Source organism: Idiotropiscis lumnitzeri, chromosome 1 (genome assembly GCF_059441095.1).
Source record: "Idiotropiscis lumnitzeri isolate Australia: NSW breed Sydney's pygmy pipehorse chromosome 1, RoL_Ilum_1.0, whole genome shotgun sequence".
In the NCBI taxonomy this organism is placed as follows: Eukaryota; Metazoa; Chordata; class Actinopteri; order Syngnathiformes; family Syngnathidae; genus Idiotropiscis; species Idiotropiscis lumnitzeri.
Genome location: NC_142391.1, coordinates 22,468,853 through 22,490,006, shown reverse-complemented (window position 1 = coordinate 22,490,006; position 21,154 = coordinate 22,468,853). Strand labels below are relative to the sequence as shown.

The following is a 21,154-nucleotide window of genomic DNA, read 5'->3' as shown; positions in this document are numbered from 1 at the left end:
GGAGCACATAAATTTGTTTCACTGTTGCAGCCAGATTGGCAACACCTTGATGCATGTGTTTCATCCACCATCTCTGGAAGATGCACAGCATCATAGTGTCTCAGAGCTGCATTTGACTGTGCTTTTCATTTTTGACGTGGGGAAGTGAAGTCATCTTCACTATCACTTGCTGCACGTCCTGCTTGGGCTCGAGCAATTAACTCTGCACCAAAGAGCAATTTGAGGATCATCAAGGATCTTCTGTGCTTTCTTCCCCAGACAATCTTATACTGAATCCATGAGTTGGTGATTGCCAGGTCAAAAAAGTGGAAAACTGCACGCACTGTCCCTTTTCTAGTGCGAGAGGCCATTCTGTGGAAATTCAACATTCGATCGATCAAGTCCACACCACCCATGTTGGTGTTTTGTACGAAGCAATTGCCATCGGCCTTGACACTTGGACAAATCTTTTCTCTTGCTTGGACCATCTTCTGCGTGTGTCCTGAGGTTAAATCCCGTAGGCAAATGATGGCATGACCACTGGCTTGTTTCCCAACCATTTTATGACAGCAAGTTCAGGTGTGCGTCATCTCACCACCATCTCTGGTGACCCCCTTTCTTTCCATTTGAAGAGCTTATCACCTATGATCTTGCAGTTGTTTGGAACCTTGTTATTCATGAGGGTTCCAGTCGCTCTCAGTCCTTTTGTCATCAGGGTGTCAAGGAGACTGATTGTCGTAAAGTACCAGTCAAAGAATAGGTGTGTGCCTTGGGGAACAGACTCTGTCAATTGAAGAACAGCTTTTTCCCCGAAGCCCGATCCTCCTGTAGCTGTGAAAGTTGTCTTGCCTTGGTAGACCACAAAATCCAAAACAAGACCAGTTGGTGCAGCCAAGACAAATGCCTTCGTCCAGTTGGGTTTGGTTTGCCCGGTACATACTGGTGCACTGGTTATCGACCAGTCAAAGGAGCTACTTGCTCGTCAATGCACAATTTTCCTGTTCTTGGCAGACTCAGACATCCTTGCCTTAATCTGCTCAAGAGGGACCTGATTCTGCACAAGAGATCCCTTGTTTTTTCTTCATCTGAAACGTCAAAGTCGTTGACGAGCTTGATGGAGTTTCTCAATTCGTAAAACTGGTTTCTAGTCATGGTTTCCGCCACAATTTTTACTCTCGTACTTGAAGCTCAATACATTTGAATGTTTGGCTATCCGAGACAGCCCATGTAAATAGAATTTCCAAAAAATCTGCAGGAAAACTCCCTCTGCTTATGGGAATGACCCTTTCTTGTCATTTGAAAAAAAACAGCAAAATGGACGAAATAACTTCAAATGTCCACTACAAAGGACATGTTTTAAACTCTTGAATACTAGGCTCAAATACACTTAAATTAACTCAAACAACACTTTAACATGTTCATAAGAGTCTTATAAATAAAATGCCAACAGCATTTCAAGGCAAAATGTCTTTGGTCAAAAGTATTAAACACTTACATTTCCTCTTCCCATAAAAAGCGCTTGCACTGAAGGAAGCCATATTCGTCTATGGTGATGGCAAGGTAACAAATCCCCCACCCCTACAAATTTGGTATCATTGGAAAGCTCTGAATGTCCTCTACAGAGCGCAAAAAGAGATATTTAGGTTTAGAAATGTCCTCTACAGAGGACAAATTTGAACTACTGGTAGTCGGGAGGATAGATCAACTGAACTAATTATTTGTCACTGCCCTCTGCTGGTCAAATTTTATACAATTCCAATATTGCACAACTTAAATGAAACTTAAAATTTAAAAAGGACATGTTCAAGGAAATTTTAAATGTTTTACTTGGAAATATTTATCTTTCTCTGCCCATCGCTTGATTGTCAATTCAAGTGACGATCCTCCATTTCCAAGCGAGTAATTATGAAGACACTTGGGAATTCTTTGAAGTGATGATGACATTGGATAATGTATATTCATATACAAGTGAAAAACTCCGTACAAAAGTGATAGCATCGATTTTTATTGTTTAGAAGTGTTACAAAGGTCATTTCTACACCTTTATGTAAATACTAGCTTTGCTATGATGCGATACTCTTGTTAGAATTTCTAATAGTGGAAGAAAAAAAAGAAAAGGGAAGGCGAGTCGTGTGCATAGCTTATAACCATTCATCCTCCGGACAAAACCATCATTGAATAAAATGCTAAAAAATATATAAATAGATGCTTAAAAAAGAGTACACGTTTAATAGGTGGTGTAAACCTGACAAATTAGTGGTTCAACCCTGAAATATGAACTAAATGTAACCATGCATTTGTCTTTTCAGACAACAAAAAGTAGCGTGACAATCAAAAACGGTACGAAAACAGAATAAAAAAAAAGATTACTAATTGTCACTGTTTTAGTAGAAATATTCAAAAATAATTTCAAAAGATGAAGAAAATGAATAAAACAAATGACAACTAAGAAAACGTTGCAAGCAGCCAGCTGTTTGTAAACATTTCTTTGCTGTATAAGCTTTTTTGTGAACTATGTTGGCTGTGATCGCAGGTTGCTCCACCAGGGGGCAGTGCAGCGACCACAAATGAGGTTTAGGAAAAAAAAACAACTAACATTCAAGATGGCTGGGGAGAAAATAGGGGATGCCTTTTGTCTCTCAGCCGTCATATGCGTTCTCGCTGAAGGCAAAGACGCTTCGGGCTCACAAAGCAAAACGGTAACGGGCTTAAAAAAAAGTTCAAATTTGCTCACATTGGCTTCCCCAATCAACAGGGACCTTCCTCATGAGCCATCCTGGGTTTCAGGTGCGAAGAGGGGTTCAAGTTGAAAGCAATTTTCACATCTACTCAGGTGAATAAATGCACTGCACTGTCGCTGACTGGAAGAGGGGAAAAAGGCTTTTCACGCCGAATTGATGACATCATCGAATTATCTGAATGAGCGAAGCCGCAATAGCACTTCAGATGACGTCATTTAATTGTCTGACTCCGTTGTGTCCGTAGTGTGTGTCTTCACACAGCCGCTGCAGGTTCATACATTTGGATCATTAGATGACCCCGGAGTCAGCGACAGCTGCTTTTGAGGTAAAAGGGCCGTGGCCATTTTCTGCCGTTACGCCTACGTACAGGTGACGTTCCCCTTTGATACGCCGTACTACATTGGAAAACATCCAAACTGCCCATTCGGAGTTGGTAATTTAGACCACAGGACAGTGAAGTGGGATTAAAAACTACAAAATTAGTGACCGCGTGAAAGGAGCTAGTGTTGGCGTTTCACATGCTTAAATGAACTGCAGGTGCTTACTAAACGATTATGAAAGTCAAATTGAAGTCATCATGGCGTCCTCAGTAAGCCATGCTGTGCTTTCAATAGGTAGTGCAATGATAATGACGATAGCGAAAATGGGACAATTTCCAACAATAATATCCAGATGTGTTATGTGAAGTCTTACGTATTATGTAACAGCACAGCTGTCTCGCTATATCAAAATTAATGATAAGCTGTGACGATATTGATACTTTTTATTACACGGATTCCATTATTAGACGGAATAAAATTCTGATAAGAGTCTGATCGTCCGACTATTTTAAACATGTAATGAACATTTTTTGTGTTTGTTTCCGAATGCTTACAACAATAAAGATATGAATTGTTGTCATAAATTAGAGTGTTTTACTATAGTTTGTCCTTCAGAATATGTTCGACTTCGCAACATCGCTTTTTTTTTTTTGGGGGTGGTGGGTGCAATTTTATCTTTGTGTTTTGTTGTAATGTGTTAACATGCAAAACATTTCAATAAACGACAGAGCGGATTAAAAAGTAAAAAAAAATCTAGCTGAATTTGTAAAGTGTAAAAGAGCGAATATCAGCCGATTAAATCGGCTAGCTGACGAGTCGGTCTGGCCCTACTCATGATATCGACAATTGATCCTGTTTTGTGGCTACAATAGCACATTTTCTCCTCCATTTTAAGGAGGGCGATGACACCGAGGACACCACGAGGATCTCGCCGCCTGAAACAAGATATCAACCGGAGGTTAAAGTGCAAACCGCTGAGGCTTTCCCACTGTGCCGTCTTCAGACCAGCTGATGGCGGAAGGGGGAACAAAAAAATAAGAGAAAAAAAAAAGGGGGGCAGGGAGGTGCCTGGGTCCCTCCCGTCTAGTGGCTCTCGATGACGACGGGCTCATAGCCACCGGCTGACACCCTGAGGAGACACGGCGACCGGTCAGCGCTTTTCCAGAGGTGCAAGTTGGCCAGAATGAAGTCAGATGGCGGCCCACTCACCTGTTGCCCAGCCGGATGGCGCTGAGCGCGGTGCTGCCGTCTCGGTTGACGAACAGACGCAGGTTGCTGTCTGCGTGGGGGCGGAGATACAATGGTTGCTACATGTTAGCTTAGCACAACAAAAAAAAGGCGTCATGACACACAATGTATGCCGTTAATGGCTTGCGGTAAATGGGTCATGTTGTGTTACTCTGAGTGCTGAGCTATTCGAGTTGTTTTCAACACCTTCAGTGTTGCTGACGTCCTCAAAGTTTTGGCTCTGAACAATCTTCTCCACAATGTCGTCAGCGTCCATGCGAGTGTCGTTCACCCAAGATGGCTGACTCTCCACAGAGTCCTGCTTCCGCCTGCAAGCCACACACATCATGTTTTTTTATCCAGGTTTGGACTTAAAGCTTTGTTAACTAATTTAGCACCCAATTTATGAAGTCAAGTTTTTTTGTTTATTTATTTTTGTGTGCCCTGTGATTGACTGGCAACCGGTTCAGGGTGTACCCTGCTGACTGCCCGAAGATAGCTGGGAGAGACTCCAGCACGCCCGCGACCCTTGTGAGGAGAAGCGGAACAGATAATGGGTGGAGGAATACATTGGGGGACAAAAAGTTGGTGTGAATTCACACTTAAGATGTTTTATTTATTTTGATGTCCCACTTACAGTTAAATTTCCGCTTTTTTGTTAAGAAAATGCAAAATGAAATATTTATCTAACCTTCCCCTCAAACTGTATACAATTAGTTTTATCTAAGCTCAACCTGAAGTTAAAAAAATTGTGCTCTAAAGTTTGAGTAAGTGGAATTCACGCATGAGATTTTGATCTCAATTCTTCTTTAGAAATTATTGTTAGAAAAACAGGGCATGTGATTGGGATGTAATTATTTAGTTTAAATGTGAAAAAAAATGACAGTTGGCCAAATGCAATTTCGTTTGTTCAAAAATGGAGGGGGGTGTCTACCTGGGGGGCCTGTTTGAGGGCAGGAGTGGCCTGGGAGGTCGGGGCGGTCTCTCTGAGCGCCCCGCTTCTCTTTCCCCGTCCGCTGGGGAGTCGGTGGCAAATCCGCCCGGGCCTCCCGAGGCGCTGCTGCCGGTTGAGGTGTTCCTGCGGTGCGTCAAGTCCGACAGACTGGAGGAGCAAGAGTGCTCCGTGCTGTAGCCTGTGGGACGTGAGAGGGGTAAGCCAGAGCTACATGCTAAGTTAAAGGCTCGTTCCTGTTTGGGAAAGAAAACAAACCAGAAATTTTGCTGTGCTGGCTGGCGTAGCTGGAGTTGCGAGAATGTCCTGATTGGAAAAGTTCTCCAGGAACGCACAGATTAGTGTCGGGGTCTTCTGGAAGACCTGACCACAACAAAAAGACACAAATGTTGTCATCTTAGACAAAATTTCCAAACAAACAACTCCAAGTTAAGGGTTATCTAAAAATGCACAAACAATCGGTACTTAAAGGTTTCTGGTGAGCAAACTTATTTTGAGATTTGAGAAAGCCAAAAATATAACATTGGAGGATTCTAAATATGCATTTAGAATTTTTCTTAATCTAAATTTATGCTCAACATTCTTATCTCACTTTGTGCAATGGAGCTGGTGATCATAATTCACACGCACAAAATCTAAACTTGTATCCACAGGTTGCTGGTAATCGAAAAAATAAAACACTTTTTTTTTTTATTGATTCTCATTCTTAAGTTTTTGTTTTGTAAACTGGGACGCTTGTGGCTGTTTTTAGTTACATCACTTTTCATCTAATCTCACACTCGCAAGAATTTATGCACGAGGCTTCGTTCACTAAATTTGTCTTCTCTAAAATTCGTTCTCTTATCATTTAAGTTGGCGCATAAGTTTTGATCCAAAGTCACGCTTCTGATCTTTGTGCTATTCATGCTTACAATTTTTTTTGTTGCATATAGTTGCAATCTACACTTGCACTTGCAAGATTTTTGTCATGTAAATTTGTCCCAGCAAGTTTTATCTGTTGTCTAAATTTGCACTTGAAAAGTACCGACGAGTTAATGTGTACCTGAGCTAATGATGGATGGTCGATGTTTGGACGTTCGGCCCAGAGAAATCCCTCCAGGCGGTCCGGGTTCCGCCTTGGTTCCCTCCCCCTTGCAGTCCAGCTGCAGGGTGTGCTCACGTCCCGGGACAGAGATGCTCTTGGCCGTGCTGGCCGGACTGAAGGAAGCAAAAGCGCGCACATATGACACAAAACAAAAACAGACAAAAAAAAAAAAAAAAAAAACAACACTATTGCAATATCATGACAGCAAAGACAGATTTTCATAAATAATTTCAGATTTTTGGCGAAAAAAATAAAACGATAAAAAAAAATTTTGTTTTTTAAGATTGATTTTTTAAAGAAATAAGAAGTCTAATTTTTGCAATGTATTTACAAGGAATAAAGTTGTAACTTCATGAGAATAAAGACGTGTTTTTCAATAATTATTTTTAGGGTTGCAAGAACAAAATAAAAAGCATTGCGGGAAAAAAGCCCAACATTAAGTGGATAAAATTGTATTTATCAACAAAGAGCTGGTGTGATATCTGTCGCCCACTTTCCCTCGTGACTTTATTTTTGCAATACATTGGCTTTTTGATCCAGGAAAATAAAATTAATCTCGATAAACCAAAAAATATGAACTCACGTTTTAAAACAGGGGTCTCCGGACAGGAGGGTCATCCCGATGATCACCTGTGAAAAAGAAACACAAAAATAGTTTTGCAACGGAACAAAGGGTTTTGCGACGCTAACCGATGCTCACCTTGAGAATGGAGTTATCCTGCCGCGTGTTCTTGGTGTCGTAGCCCTCCAGCAAGCAGCAGCGCACCGTGGAACCCGAGCCGGCAAACTCGGCCATGTTGAGGTCTGCGAAGCCCAGCTGGGGAGGGACACACACCTGGACATGAAGTATTGCCGCACAGTGCAGGGGCTACTTGGGAGAAATGAAGCCAGGACTACATTTTGATTATAGCACTGTACAAATGTGACCTTTTACCTATTTAATTGATTGATTTTGATTTTGGCTTCTTACGATGAAAAAAACATTGTGCATGTTTGTGTTTTATTGGGATTATTTTTAAAGTTTTCTTTTACTTTGTTATGCATTTATTTTCTAGTTAATCTTTGAAGTTATTTGTTTTGTAAATTGACAAAATACAACATTTTGAAATAATTGTCTTATTAATAGAGCTGTCAAAATTACTCAGGTGATTAATCCCCCCAAAATTTTAACTCAGTTAACCCAGTTTGATTTCCTTAAAAAATAATATGCTTACTGTGCAAATATTTTGCCATATTAGCTGTACATCTTTAGCACGTCTCAGAACAAAACATCGCGTTCAAGTGACCACTGGGCCTTGCAAAGCAACACTGCTGGAGTGTGGCGCTTGTGGGCAGTTTTGAGAAATGTTTCGAAGAAAAATGCCTGTAAAGAAGTCTCCATTTAGATCGTATTCAAGAATCCAAGAAAGCTATTAGAAGAGTCTTTGAATTAAATATACTTCATATTTGGTGATTTTGCATCAATTCCAAGATATTATTCAAAGAAATATCTGTTATTAAATATATATTATAATTCGCAAAAAATAGTAGTTGAAAAATGTGATTAATCATGGAATTTTTTGTGATTAATTAGTTAAAAAAATTAATCACTTGACAGCACTAGTTATTAATCATGATTTCAACATAGTTTTTTGTTCAATATTCGCCCAGCTCTACCTTGTAGTTTGAGGAAATGTAGCACCAAGAGTTAACAGTTACCGGACAATTGGAAGAGTGAACGGAAATGTTTAATTCCAGGAACTACACGCACCTAAATGACAGGGAACTAAAAAGCACCAGATATGTTTTTTCCTTCTTCCACTGTGTTGTAATCTAAATTTATGCTTGTACGATATTTTTGGTTTGCCAAATTTGCACTTCATTTAGCTCCCCTGAAGTTGTATCAACTCTCAGGAGGCAGATTTTGTATCAGATAAGAATCACATTGTTCCTTTTAACCTGGCAGGTCGCCAAGCAAAAGGTCGCCATTCTTCATTCACTGCGTTGCCTGGTTTTTCCGGCGGCTTCTGTTTTTCTTCGAGGTGCACGCGAGGAAGCCTCGCTTCCAAGGAGGGAAGTCGGCTAAATTTAGCGATTTACAGGAAACGATCCGAGACTCAGCGTGTCAGAGGTGTCGGCAGGATGGCGGACAAATGCTTTATTTCTGTATTTGGGGTCGCCCACCGCCAGTGAGTCTCTTACCTTCGAGTAGGCTTTCCCGCCTTTCAGCTCCTGCGGGGAAAAAAACAGGAAGAAGGACACGTTACCCAAATGATCCCATAATGCACATTCCGCAGCTTCTTTCACACGGACAAGTGTAGCATTGTCAATTGACATAAAGGGCGTAAGGAAATCAAGTGACAGGTGTTCAATTTGGAATCATGCCACGATAATACTTCCAAAGTTGGAAGATCACCGATCGGCTTTACATGTTGATGACCTTTACACAGAACGGTGACTTTTACCGACGGTGTGGAAGCCACTTTGTGTTCTTAGTTTACCTTTCTGACAGACACCCGGCAGACAGACGGGTCCAGCACGCCCGTGTGCGGGTTTGCACTCATCTTGGACACGAAGGAGAACCTCTTCCTCCATCGTACGCAGTTCTCACGTACTTCTTCCCTGCACGCACGCACACACACAAAAAGTTGGGAAATGGCATTACTGCTGCTGCTGCTGCAAAAAAAAAAGGCCATGTTGAGTAAGCAACATGAACATTGGTAGTCAGTCAGTTTGATCGTTTCCATAAAAGGCCAAGAGTCTTTCCGAGATATTTTGACTGATTGCTAAAAAGGATGCGCCACGTCTATTAGAAAGACGGAAGACACAAAATCACTTTTGTCATCATTGAAATTTCACCCTTGAAAGAGTGTTTCACTTGGGAACTTGAAACTTGCCGTTTCTATCATGAGAATTTACAGGAAGCTTTCCATATTGGTTTTAAGCAGCCATTGACTTTTTGTAAAAACTCATTAAGTCGACCCAACACGGCCAGAGTTTGACCAGACGTCTTTACACGTAACTACAATGATTATTGCCGAAGCGCACTAATGGACGCAAGCCCTCCCCTCACCCCCCCCCCAAAAAAAAGTTCAGAAAGTGAACCAGACAGCTGCAAGCACTCTGTCGTGTTATTTCAGGGATAATTACCGCCGTCTCGATACACCAAACGAGGAAAACATGAAAGAGGCAATTTTCTGGGAATGACAAGTTTTGTTGGAAAGGCAACACGTTGATTAAGGACCATTCCAAAATGTCATGTCATGAAAGAGTCCTGTCATTTGCTCCCAAGGGCACCCAGAACTGAGAACCTCTGCAACAATGCGGCAAAGCTGTTATAGAGCAGATTTTTAGGCCATCTTAAGTAGCTTTTTTTTTTTTTTTTTACTATAATGTGTACTGTAAAGCAAGTTGGAATTTTAATAAGAACCACTTCAGTGTAGTAAGACGTTATTCCACAACATACCAACTTAACTTCAGCTCCCGGAGTTGTACGTGACCAACTTCCGCATTGAGCAAAAAAAACTTCCCTTCGGCTTGGATAAACTTGGACTCAAATGAAGGAGACCATGACAGAGCACCCGTAGGAACTTTCTCAACGTCTACCAAACCATCATCGAATTGTCAATATTTTCAAATGTGATGTAACGTATCCCACGTGATAAGCGGAGGTTTCACTGTCATTGACCAGACGTTTAATAAACAACACCGGCATGTCCATCAGAAAAAGCTGCTCTCCATGGTGACCACCTCGTTTTGAAGGCTTGGGCATGATGAGAAAACTAAACCCATACGCACACGCACGCACACATTTATGCGGTTTATTCTGGTGGTGGCAGCTGTTTCTCACACGCGCCCCCTCCGCCCTCAGCCCGGGCTATTGTTCAACGTGGACGTTCCCGCGATGGGGCGTGTGATTTTTACCACTAGCTGACTTGTCTCCACACTTTCCAAAACCTGTCATGGGCAACATTCTTCATGGTACTTGGGGAGAAAAAAAATTACATATCAATCTACCAAAAGTTGAACAGCTTGAGAATTGGAACAATTAATACCTTATACGAAATCATGAGAATAAGAGATGAATCAGTAGTTCAAAATGTCACAATATGGATTTTCTGAGGCAGATGCTGACAGGGGAAAAAATGTTTGATAACCAATGAATTGAGGGATTATTTAAGTTATTTTTTTGGTTCTGCAATGAATACAACGATAAAGCTCTGAATTACAGGCAGAGGGTTTGATTGTTTTGCAATACTTAACACTTTTAGTATTTGTTTAAATGTATAACGGAAAGCAATTTTCAAGTACAAAACCAGGTTTAAAAAAAAAAAAAAGTACCATTTTTTTTTTCAACCAAAACTCCATCTGATATATTGATCCAATTATATCATATGTCGTAAATTAGCAATTACTGCATATTAAATGATTATTGAGTCCGGGATCCCATGAACTCACGGAAAGCTTCTGGTGAGGCATTCTTATCAGGAGCGACACGGGTGGTCGACCAGAGCGAGTAAAAAGGAAGAAAAACATTCCTGAGGAGTGTCAGCTTTGTCAGGTCTCCGTGGAGAAGTTGCCGTGTGACGCTCGCTACTTCTAGTTGGTCTATCCAATTTGTTTGGAAGGTCAAGCTTCTTGTTCTCTGAAGCCCTTTCACACTTCTTTCTAAACATTTGTTCCTCAAATGACAACATCACGAGAAGTAAGTCATCAAGTGGAAGGTGTTGTTTCTCCTTTTTACAAACAACAGCAATGGGAAACTGCATTCAAACAACTCAGGATGTTTCTACCAATCGGTTTCAACCAGGAAGTGGGCTTTGTGGGTGCATGGGTCACAAAATGCTTCCAAAAGAACACAAATCTGTGGAAAAGGAATCTACATTCCATCATATAGGAGGGGGTGGGGGTAGGGGGCAAAAGAAAATACAATAGTAAAATAAAATGTGATTTTTTTTTTTTTAAATTGAATTATTAATGTGTGTTAAAAACATTATTTTGTACTCTGATCATGACCAAAATGGCCATTTTTTTTTAAACAAGGTTAGTTTACAAAAAAAGAACTAAAACATTGCCAAAAACTGTTCATGTAGCTCCAGTTTAGAATTTTTGATTTACAGGTTGACACAAAATATGGATTTTTTTTTATTTACAAAAAAGAAACAATATGTATTTTTTTTAAAAATCATTATAACGTTAAAGATGAATTATGAAAAAAAAACTATAATGAATGAAAAAAACATGTTCCGTGTTCTAGAAAAGAATATAGATTATTTTAAACAGTATAACACACAAAAAAATATTATTATTATTTAGTTTTAAATGAAATTCATACCTGGGTTTGATTTACATGTCTTGAAACACATTTGGACCAAAATAAAAATTCCCAAATTCCAGTATACTTTAATGTGGAATTCTCTGTTCCAAGTACAAAATAATAATTTGACTTGCTTACAAAACTGTTTATTACTAATCCCAAGTTTAAGTTTCGGTGTTTGATACTCCGGTCCGAACGCACAAAAAAAAACAAAAAAAACAAAAACTAATGCAAACAGTTGGTCTTCTTCACACTTGCAAAAAATAAATAAATATATGAGCTTCTTCTACATTTTGGCAGTTTGTCAACAAAGAGCAACAACTGGTTATTGTTTGAAGATAAAAAAAAAAAAAATTGTTCTAAAAGTTGATTGTTAAACAAACACACACAGTCACACACGTCGGCTGTTATCGGCCACAGCGAGGCCTGCTGATCAGAAAGACAAACACGCCACGTTCCAAACCGGGTCACAAGAAGAAACGTCAGATAAAGCAATGCTGAGGAAGCAGACGCCGACGTGACGTCAGGACCGGCCCGAGGGTGGTACTATGGGTCAACCCAGCAAACAAGTATGGAAATGTTTGGCCGGGAAATGAACTAGACCTTTTTTTCCATGAAACACAAAGCCAGGAGATAGTAGGCAGTTCAACTTCACTTTTATTCTTTTACTCCAGTAAAATGAGTGTATTTCCTTTTTAATTATCGTTCCTACTGAATTTGGTGTAACAGTTGTCATTCTCAGACATTTTTTTCCAATCACATGGAACAAAATACAAACAGAAAAAAGGAAATGGACAAAAAAGGATGCAAATAAGATAACATTTAAATGTTTTATATATAATATTTGAATTGCATTTGTTTTCTTTTATATATAGATATTTTTAACTAACTTTTGTTGTCCTTTGGGGGCTCTATTTTTCCATCAAATTTGTTATAGTCTTTTGTATCAGTTTCAAATTTTAATCTGTATGTTTTTCCATTGAATTCATGCATCCATGATATTTAGTATTTCTTGCAATATATTTCTTCATATTTATGTACATGTTATTGGCTATTGTGTATATCTTCTACTTTGTTGCTGAAGAAAGTGCAATGACATCTCCCTCCAGTAGGGGACGTCTTGTATTTCTACAATGGACATTTCTACAATTCATCTTGTTGCAAAAAAGAGGTTTCTTCACTGCAGAATCAGCACATACAGACACACACAAGCACACACACACACACACACACAATATGCAAATGAGGAGAAAATCAAGTTGAAAACAGGAAGCAGCTGTTCAAAAGTCGCCGCTCCAGGCGAATCGCTTTCTCATCTGTGGACATCCATGTCTCTTGCACACACGCCATCCATCCATTTTCTATATCACTTATCCTCTCTGGGTCACTGATTTAGAGCAAGAGGCAAGGTACACTCTGGACTGGTCGCCATCCAATCACCGGATTCATCAAGACAAGCAGCCATTCACATTTGTGGCGCAAGAAAATTTAGTAATAGGGCCCGACCGATTAATTGGCTGGCCGATTGAATTGTCCGATATTAGCCATTACAAAATGTACTCCCCAAAAAAGAGACAGGTTTCGATTAAACATAAAACATAAATCAGCCTGCTTACACAACAGATGACAGAAATCTGAATATTAAATGTTGAAAAGCTGAAATCAGAGGAATTGGAAGTTTGAACAAAACAGCTAAACTAGCAATGGAGAATCAAAATAGTTGCTGATTAATTTGATGATTGATAAATCGATTAATTTTGACAAATCTAGGCGCACCAATGAACAAAAAGTCTGTTGAATTTTCGTGGTTTTTCTTTTGTCGCAAAGTTAAAAATACTAATTCTAAAGGAAAAGTGGCAAATATTCTGCCTGGAATGCATCTTGTATATGTTGAAAGTATTAAGAACCTCCTCCAAAAAAAGCAATTTCATTCTTCTTTTTAAATTAATTGTATGATAAAGCGGTTATATATATATATATATATATATATATATATATATATATATATATAAATATTTGTCAGGCTTTTGAATTAAAAAAAAAAGTAAAAATAAACAACCAACCCCCCACTCCCCCAAATAAACATGCATTATCAAATAATAAAAATGTTCGACAAAAATCCAGTAGCCCCTCTCACAGTGGCCAACATCTGCTCCTTGGGGTATCCCACGGGGTCGTCGCGAGTAAAACAACAAGACCCGACATCAGAAGGGGCGGGCGGCTCGTACGAAGGTTCCCATGGGCCTCCGCTACACGCCAATGTCGACATCCGCTCTGGAGCACGCGGGCTCGGCAACAAGTCGCACATGTGTGCAACATGTGAGCTGACGTGGAGCTAAACAACATCTAGCAGCCGTGACTAGTCCATTTTGCTCAAGGAGGGTGGACTTTCTTTCTTTTTGTTTGGTATTTCGTCATTAGGTATCTTTATGTAGTTTTCCTTTTTTGCGTTGTTTGTATTCCATTTCGACTTACAGTTCTGTAGAAAATGTTCTCATTCGCTGTAGTTTTATCTTAATTGGATTTATGATTAAAAATGTACTTTTTTTAATTTAAATTTATTGATGTCAATGTTTTTATATTTCCCTGATGTAGACTTCTGCACATTCCTCAAGAATTTGTAACATGTGTACCCAAGTTTATTTTGATTTTATTCATAATTTATTCAAATTTACATTCATATGCAGCGTCCCCTTTTAATGACTTTTTTAAAGATTCTCTTGGTATTTTATTTTGACTTTAAACTTTTTAAACTCTACAAAGAAAATCCTGTAAAAAAAATCCTTTGTACTGTTTGTACAACTTAAATTTTAATTTTGATATTGACAATTATGTCCCTTCCTTGCTACTTGCTTTGGTTTTAACAGTCTTTTAGTAATTCACTGCCAAAGACATGTTTATTTCTCGCTTTTCCAGTTCTCCAGTTTAAATTTCTCACTGAAAATTGGAGAAAATAAACTTTTGTCAAAACAAACGTGCGTAAATGGATGCCGATTTTGACGCTATTTCTTGCTTTTGTGAACACTTAAACTTGAAAACCAACACAAAAGTGAGAAAGGGCTTTTGATGGCAACCAAAAAAAACATGCCGTGAGTGATGGCATTTGCCATTCACTCCACAAGCATGACACTAAAACATTTTTTGATGCATTTATGTCTCTGTGTACCACAGATTTTGGGTGGGAGGGTCTGGAAATCATAAATAAGGTTTTGCCGTCTTCCCGAACGCGCTGTTTTTCACAAATCAAACTAGTAGTTTGGATGAGCTAATGGTGCAATAGAAATCCCCTTCAGTGTTCTCATTTTCTTTTTTGGCTGTTGCAAGGAAGCATGTGGCCTCTCGGAAGGGCCAGGATACAGTCATCAAATGTTTGGAGTGGAAAAATGGCCAAATGTTAACGGCTATAAAGTCTGAACTCGAGAGGAGAACAGGATGCCCAAAAAACGCAAATCAGAGCATGAGGAGGCCGCTGCAGCTGCACATAATCACATTCACCCCCCCCCCCCCATCAAGACATCTGATTTGTGTTCATATACCGCGAAAACACATGGCATGTAAGACGTACACAAGTAGGACATTTACAAATCGGCATCCTATTGCACATTTCAACCGTGTCAAATTCCCAAGCATTCCAGCATCAAAGACTTTTAAGCTGGATGCTCGTCGGAATTCCAAGATGAGTTGCTTTTTCTTCCCCCTAAGTCCCGCGCAGCTGTTCTCAATCACAGCAGCGTTCAAGTTGAGTAAAACTATTTTCAATACTTTCACTTTACTGGAAGGATGGACTTATTAATAACTGCCAATAGCATATAGAGTATGTCTTAAGAATAAAGAAATTCTTCAAATATTTTAATTAATGTGGTCGGGTAAACGAGGGACGGAAAATGGCTGGCAATTAATGAGTTTACGTAAGCAAATAAAACCTTTCTGCCTTGTGCGGTGCCATTTACAGCTGGAGGGGGCGTGTCTGCGTGATAGATTGAAAGTGGCAGCAGGGGCGGGATTCTATTGCCATGTTTGATTGGCAAATACTGGAAAAGGGGTGTGACTGTGGCCAGGATTGATTGACAGCTGTTGGCAGAGGCATGTTGACTAGTGATTGACAGACAGGCGCCGAAGGGGCGTGTCAGTGGTGATAATTGATTGCGTTAGGGTTAGACCGATTTATCTGCCAGCCGATTTAATCAGCCGATATTAGCGCTTTTAAAACTCAGCAAAACACACTTTATGGATTTCTTTATACACATTACAGCGGAACACAGAGATAGTAAAAAAAAGACAAAGGACAAGGTATATTAAAACTGTTAAATGTTCTGCCTGTAACTCATATCTTTAATGTTTTAAGTGTTTTGGGACTAAAAAAGAAGCTATTTTATTCCCTATATATTTTTTTTTATAAATCTGCTAACTAATCAGTAAACGGAATTTTATTCTGCCAAATATTGTCATCAGCAATAAAAAATAAATAAATCATCATTTGGGCCACAAGTGGGCATGATTGATGGACATTATCCAAGGGGTTTCAGTGTCCGTATTTGATTGACGGCAACTACAGGGGCATGTCGAGTGGCTATTTGACTGACAGATGCCGCGTGGACGTGCCCCTGTCTACATGTGACTGACATTGCTCAGACGAAACGATGATGCCATAAAGTCCTGGTGGACTGGCAGCCAGCACACCAGGACCACAAGGTCCCATTTGTGGCATGTGACAGCGAGAGGAAGAGGGAGGGAATGGTGGAGGTGGTACAAAGACAAGCATTGTCACAAGGGTGACATAACGCTAATCTGATTGGACGAGAGAACACGGGAGAGAAAGAGAGAGAGAATTGTCCGAATGGGTGCATATGATAACGTTGGGTCAGTTATGTAACATCCAGAAAGGTGGGGGCGCAAAGAGTACAAATAATATCCGCACCAGGCAGAGGATTAATCGCTTAACAACAACAGTTGTAGCAGCGTGACGTTATTAATGTGACGTCATTATAAGATGCACAAACACACACACGCACGCACGCACACGCACACACACATTGCATTACATTTTTGGGGTAAATTTGACGTGACTTTTCCAAAATAAAATAACTCAACCTTTACTTCGCAGCTTTTCGCGGGGGGTTCTGGTCTCAATTATGCATGTAAAATGAGGGATTACTGTACTGCGTTTAGATTAGCAAGGCCACAGAGAACGTATTATTGTCAAGAACATTTTTGCCTTGACTTCCCCTTTAAGAAGTCCAGTTCACGTTATTGTTTTGTGAAAACTGAAAAGTTGAAGTGATAAAGCCCTTTGAGACTGTCTGTGATTAAGGGCTATACAAATAAAATTGACTTGACTTAAAGCAACATTTTTGTTTATCATTATTGGTGCAATTTGATACATGACTTGCACTTAATGTTGGGTAGAATTTGGTTAAGTAGTCACAGTGAACACTGAAAAGACTGCAGGTCAAAATGTTTCGGAAGATAACTGCAATTGAAGTAGATTCATAAACTGCCATTCACCTTAATTTATGGTTCATTTGCCTTCATTGTAACGTAAGGCCTAAAAAACATGTATCATAAATCTGATATTGTTTATTGCAAGAGAGATTAATTTATTGCTGATGTTTTTTATGCCTGGGAAGAGGACCTTGAAAAAAATAATCACAAATCGCAATTGCAATATAGAAAGGGGGGGGCATCACAATTCCATTATATTTTTCCTGAAATTGTTTAGCCCTATTTCAAACCGGGTGCTTGGTTTGAACGTAGTGCTTCAAGTATGCTTTCAAGCCGGGCTGAGGGTTTCAAGTCAGGGTTTGGGTTCAAATGCGGTGGTACGGTTTCAATGCATGGTTAGGAATCCAATCAAGGTTCTGGTTTCAAAGTACGGCTTTAAGACAGTGTTGGGACGTCAAGAAATCAAGCAGGGGGTGGTTGATGTTTTTTTCCCCAGTTTGGAACCTTCATTTGAAGCCCTAACCAGGTCTTTAAACCCCAATTTTAAACCCTACCATTCAAAGTATGCTGATGGTCATGATTCCAACGCCTCGTAAACAGCCGCAGCACTAAGCGAACCAAAATAAACTAATAAAAAATATACGACAACAGATGACTAAAGTTGTGTGCGAACCACATATGGTGTTAAAAGTGACCTGGAGGAGGAAGCGACGAAGTCTCCGTCCAGCAGGCGAACTTTGCAGAAGAGAACCCCGTTGACGAACGGCACCGCACTCAGCTCCTCCAGGGTCAGATGCGTCTGGAACTTGAATTTCTTCTTTTTGGTGAAGAACGCCATTCTGCAGTTGGTCTCTTTCGACGCTTAGGTGGCGTGAAAAGCCCCCAACACAACAAAAACACCGTAGGAGAGAATTTAATGGCGGCGTTTTATTCCAACTTTGGCGGAGAAGCAGCCCGCTCCTCTTCTTTCGTCGTCTTCTCCGGCGACGAGTCAGTGCAGAAATCTGGAAACAAACCAAAAGATCGTTTTTAAATCGAGATTTGGCGGACTGAAAGTAACACAAGATTTTAATATGGAGGGAAAAAAGTGAGGCGAGAAGGCCAACCTGGAGACATTTCTCCTCCGGGCGACGATTCTCCCAAACAAATGATCCAAAAGCAGCACTTTTCCACCCTCTTCGGACAGGATTAATCCAGCCAGCGGGGGGGCTAGGATCATGCTGCCTCAGTAAAGCACGCATATTCCGGCTTTCCTTTCAAAATAAGAAAGAGGTGTTAAGCAAAGTCGCACAAAAATATTAACATTGCGTTTAAATCATATACAAAGAATTACACATAGCTATATCTGAGCTCTGAAATAACATTCCATTTTTTATAAAGGTAAATAGCAGTTGTTGTTTCATGATTTTTATTTTTTGAAGAAAAATCCCACCACTTCCGTGAGAAGCCTTACTGACTTGATTTTAAGGGGCTGAAGACTCAAATAAAAGCGGTAAACAGCGTCCTTTAGTGGCTGACGCCTGCATGTGCTCTTTTTAACGATCCGTGACAAGTACAAACGTTCGGGTCCTGATTTTCAACCCTCACAATAACTTCAAACCCTAACCGGAGTTTGAAACCCCAATTTAAAACACCTTCAATAGAAATCCCATGAAAATTTCTTGGAAATCCGAATTTGAAACCTTGGCATTTACTTGATATCCGCCACTTTGAAACCCTACCACAGGCTTGAAACTCTAATTGTGGCGTGACGCCTATTGTAAGAGCCGATTTTCTTCAAGAAATAATAAAAAAATAAAAAATAAATCACTCCACTTTTTAAAGATGAGATAGATAATATTATATGACTTAGCATGAAGTAACAGTCCCTGGTGGTCTAGTGGTTAGGATTCGGCGCTCTCACCGCCGCGGCCCGGGTTCGATTCCCGGTCAGGGAACTCCGCTTTTTTCAGGCGCTGTTGAGAGTCATTGAGTGTATGATCACCCCACTTGAGCAAGGCGCTGTCACTTCTAAGGTAATTCCGTTGACATGTGGTCGTCAACACTATCGCTGATTATTCGTACTGTATTTTTTGATATCTTAAAATGTCAGCCTCATTGGATGGCTCAAAATGCATCTGATTAATTCTTCTGCCAACTCAATAATAATCAGAATACTGTGTTTAGACGTGTGGGGGGGGGGCATATAGAACATATTGCAAATGAAATTTTTGACTAGCTGCCAATTAGTAACTGCTGAAGCAAAGTCACAACTATTGACACACGTGTAGTTGTTTTTTTTTTTTTATACCAACAAAAATGTTGCTGACTATTTTTCCTTCTGTAATCATTCTATGTTAAATGATTCTGTCTTCATTTCATAATATTGCTGGTTCTTATTAGACCAAACTATTGATACGCATATAGTTATTTAAACACAGACAATATATTTTGTCGATAGCATTGTTGCATGTAAAATTGTTTATTGCGCAACACTGCTGACTATTTTTGGTGGGGTTTTTTTGTTCAAATTGAGTAGATATAGTATAGTAACCTGTATAGTATACAGAACGTAAAGAGACTATCTAGTTTTATATATATATATATATATATATATATACATACATAAATACACACACACACACGCACACGCACAATTAATTATGTATGGTGTGATAATGTCCATTTTGTTGCAATAGGAGTGTAATAAATGCATATTGTTTTTTTATGATAGCTGAAAAGCACTTATTATACAGTATGTACTGTGTGAATGTAAATATTTGTGGATGATGTCATTCATTACCTCAAGAATTGGCCACTAGAACACCTTGTTGTTGACTTCTTGTCTTAACATTAACCAGTACAAAAACATCCAACAGCTTCATTTTGTGCGTCAAAACAAACCATGATAGTGCCCTCAGTAGCTCCCTTCACACGTATGTTAGTGTTTGTGCGATTCTGCAGGTTAAAGTACGACCACTATAATGTGACACAACTGAAACGTCAACAACAAAACAGTTACCGTGACACAACATATATGATGAGTTACAAAACACTCATAGCTCAGTACATTTATACCAAGTACAAGAACTTTGAATATAATGTATTTTAATCATGTATTCAATTAATTGATTAAATACAAATAAATAAAAACATGTATACAATACAGTATATGGTATAAATATTTATAGAACGTGTTCAAGTTGCACAAAATCATCGCACAAACATGTTTTTAGGACACCCGTGAACTTTTTGAAATTGTGAAATGTATTTTCCCACATGTCTCCTAAAGCCCATATTACAAAAGCGATTTTTTTTTTACCAGGATACTGGAAGATTTCTAGGGAAATCAATCATTTAATTTACCTGGTTTCATTTCTCTTTGTCTTCATGTTGAATACTTTATCAATTTATTAAATAAGTATCAATCTGGTGTACTTACACACAATGATCCCAAGTATTATTTGCATTTCTGTTACATCTGTAAAAGTATTTGTCTTGTCTGAAACACTCCCTGCAACAAACCCGCATGGGGCTGCTCTTTAATTAGGTCAATCAAATATTTTGCAGTTGAAGAGAAAACAGTGAATACAAAAAGTGACAAATGAGTGAACGACTTTAGCATGTGAGTCTCCACTAATGTGAGTAACTTCACACGCCTTTTTCTGGCATCTGGAGCTCATCCTGTTTCTCCTTGCAGATCGACTCATTAAGCCAAGCTGCCGACACAACAAGTCAAGTTACATAACACCATTAAATCAATTGAAAGTTCCAGACAGAGACGAGACCAGAATTGCTGAGACAAAAGAGGGTATTGTGGGAAATTGACCAGGACGTTTTTTAATTCAATTTGCACCTGTAGGCCTATGTTCATTTTCAATCTATATGTGTTTTTCATTTAGCTGGATTCGCCATGGCAGTACAAGTTCTCCTTTGTCCAGAATCTTAAATAAGGGCAAATCTCTGGAAACAATCACTGAATAGGGACATTTCATTGTTTTCTTTATTTGCCGTGCTTTGTTTATTGTTTAGTTTGAATTACAATTACAATAACGCAGGGGTGGGCAAACTTTTTGATTGGCGGGCCACAATGGGTTCTAAAATTTGACAGAGGGGCCGGACCAGGGGCAGATG

The 21,154-nt window shown here is 39.5% G+C and overlaps 1 protein-coding gene and 1 non-coding gene across 2 annotated transcripts; one reads left to right on the top strand and one right to left on the bottom strand.

Annotated features, from left to right (window-relative positions):
• Positions 1–1,968: 1,968 nt before the first annotated feature.
• Positions 1,969–18,266, bottom strand: LOC148343790 (early estrogen-induced gene 1 protein-like). The gene is made up of 12 exons (XM_088289046.1): positions 18,148–18,266; positions 17,737–18,045; positions 8,784–8,904; positions 8,485–8,514; positions 7,004–7,120; positions 6,887–6,933; positions 6,262–6,416; positions 5,478–5,582; positions 5,202–5,400; positions 4,475–4,596; positions 4,250–4,319; positions 1,969–4,169 (listed from the first exon to the last, which is right to left on the bottom strand). The coding sequence occupies exons 2-12, from the start codon at positions 17,877–17,879 to the stop codon at positions 4,124–4,126; spliced, it is 1,155 nt and encodes a 384-aa protein (XP_088145172.1). The 5' UTR covers positions 17,880–18,045; positions 18,148–18,266; the 3' UTR covers positions 1,969–4,123.
• Positions 18,267–18,906: 640 nt separating this feature from the next.
• trnae-cuc (transfer RNA glutamic acid (anticodon CUC)) lies at positions 18,907–18,978 on the top strand. The gene has a single exon. It is a non-coding gene; the product is annotated as a tRNA-Glu (tRNA).
• Positions 18,979–21,154: the final 2,176 nt, after the last annotated feature.

What these genes read in the sequence shown, in the direction of transcription:
- LOC148343790 (XM_088289046.1), bottom strand. Translation starts at nt 17,879, where the DNA reads ATGGCGTTCTTCACCAAAAAGAAGAAATTCAAGTTCCAGACGCATCTG. An exon ending in GCCGGGTGTCTGTCAGAAAG is followed by an intron (nt 8,515 to 8,783) that starts GTAAACTAAGAA and finishes TTTTCCCCGCAG; the next exon opens with GAGCTGAAAGGCGGGAAAGC. An exon ending in ACCATCCATCATTAGCTCAG is followed by an intron (nt 5,583 to 6,261) that starts GTACACATTAAC and finishes TGTTGTGGTCAG; the next exon opens with GTCTTCCAGAAGACCCCGAC.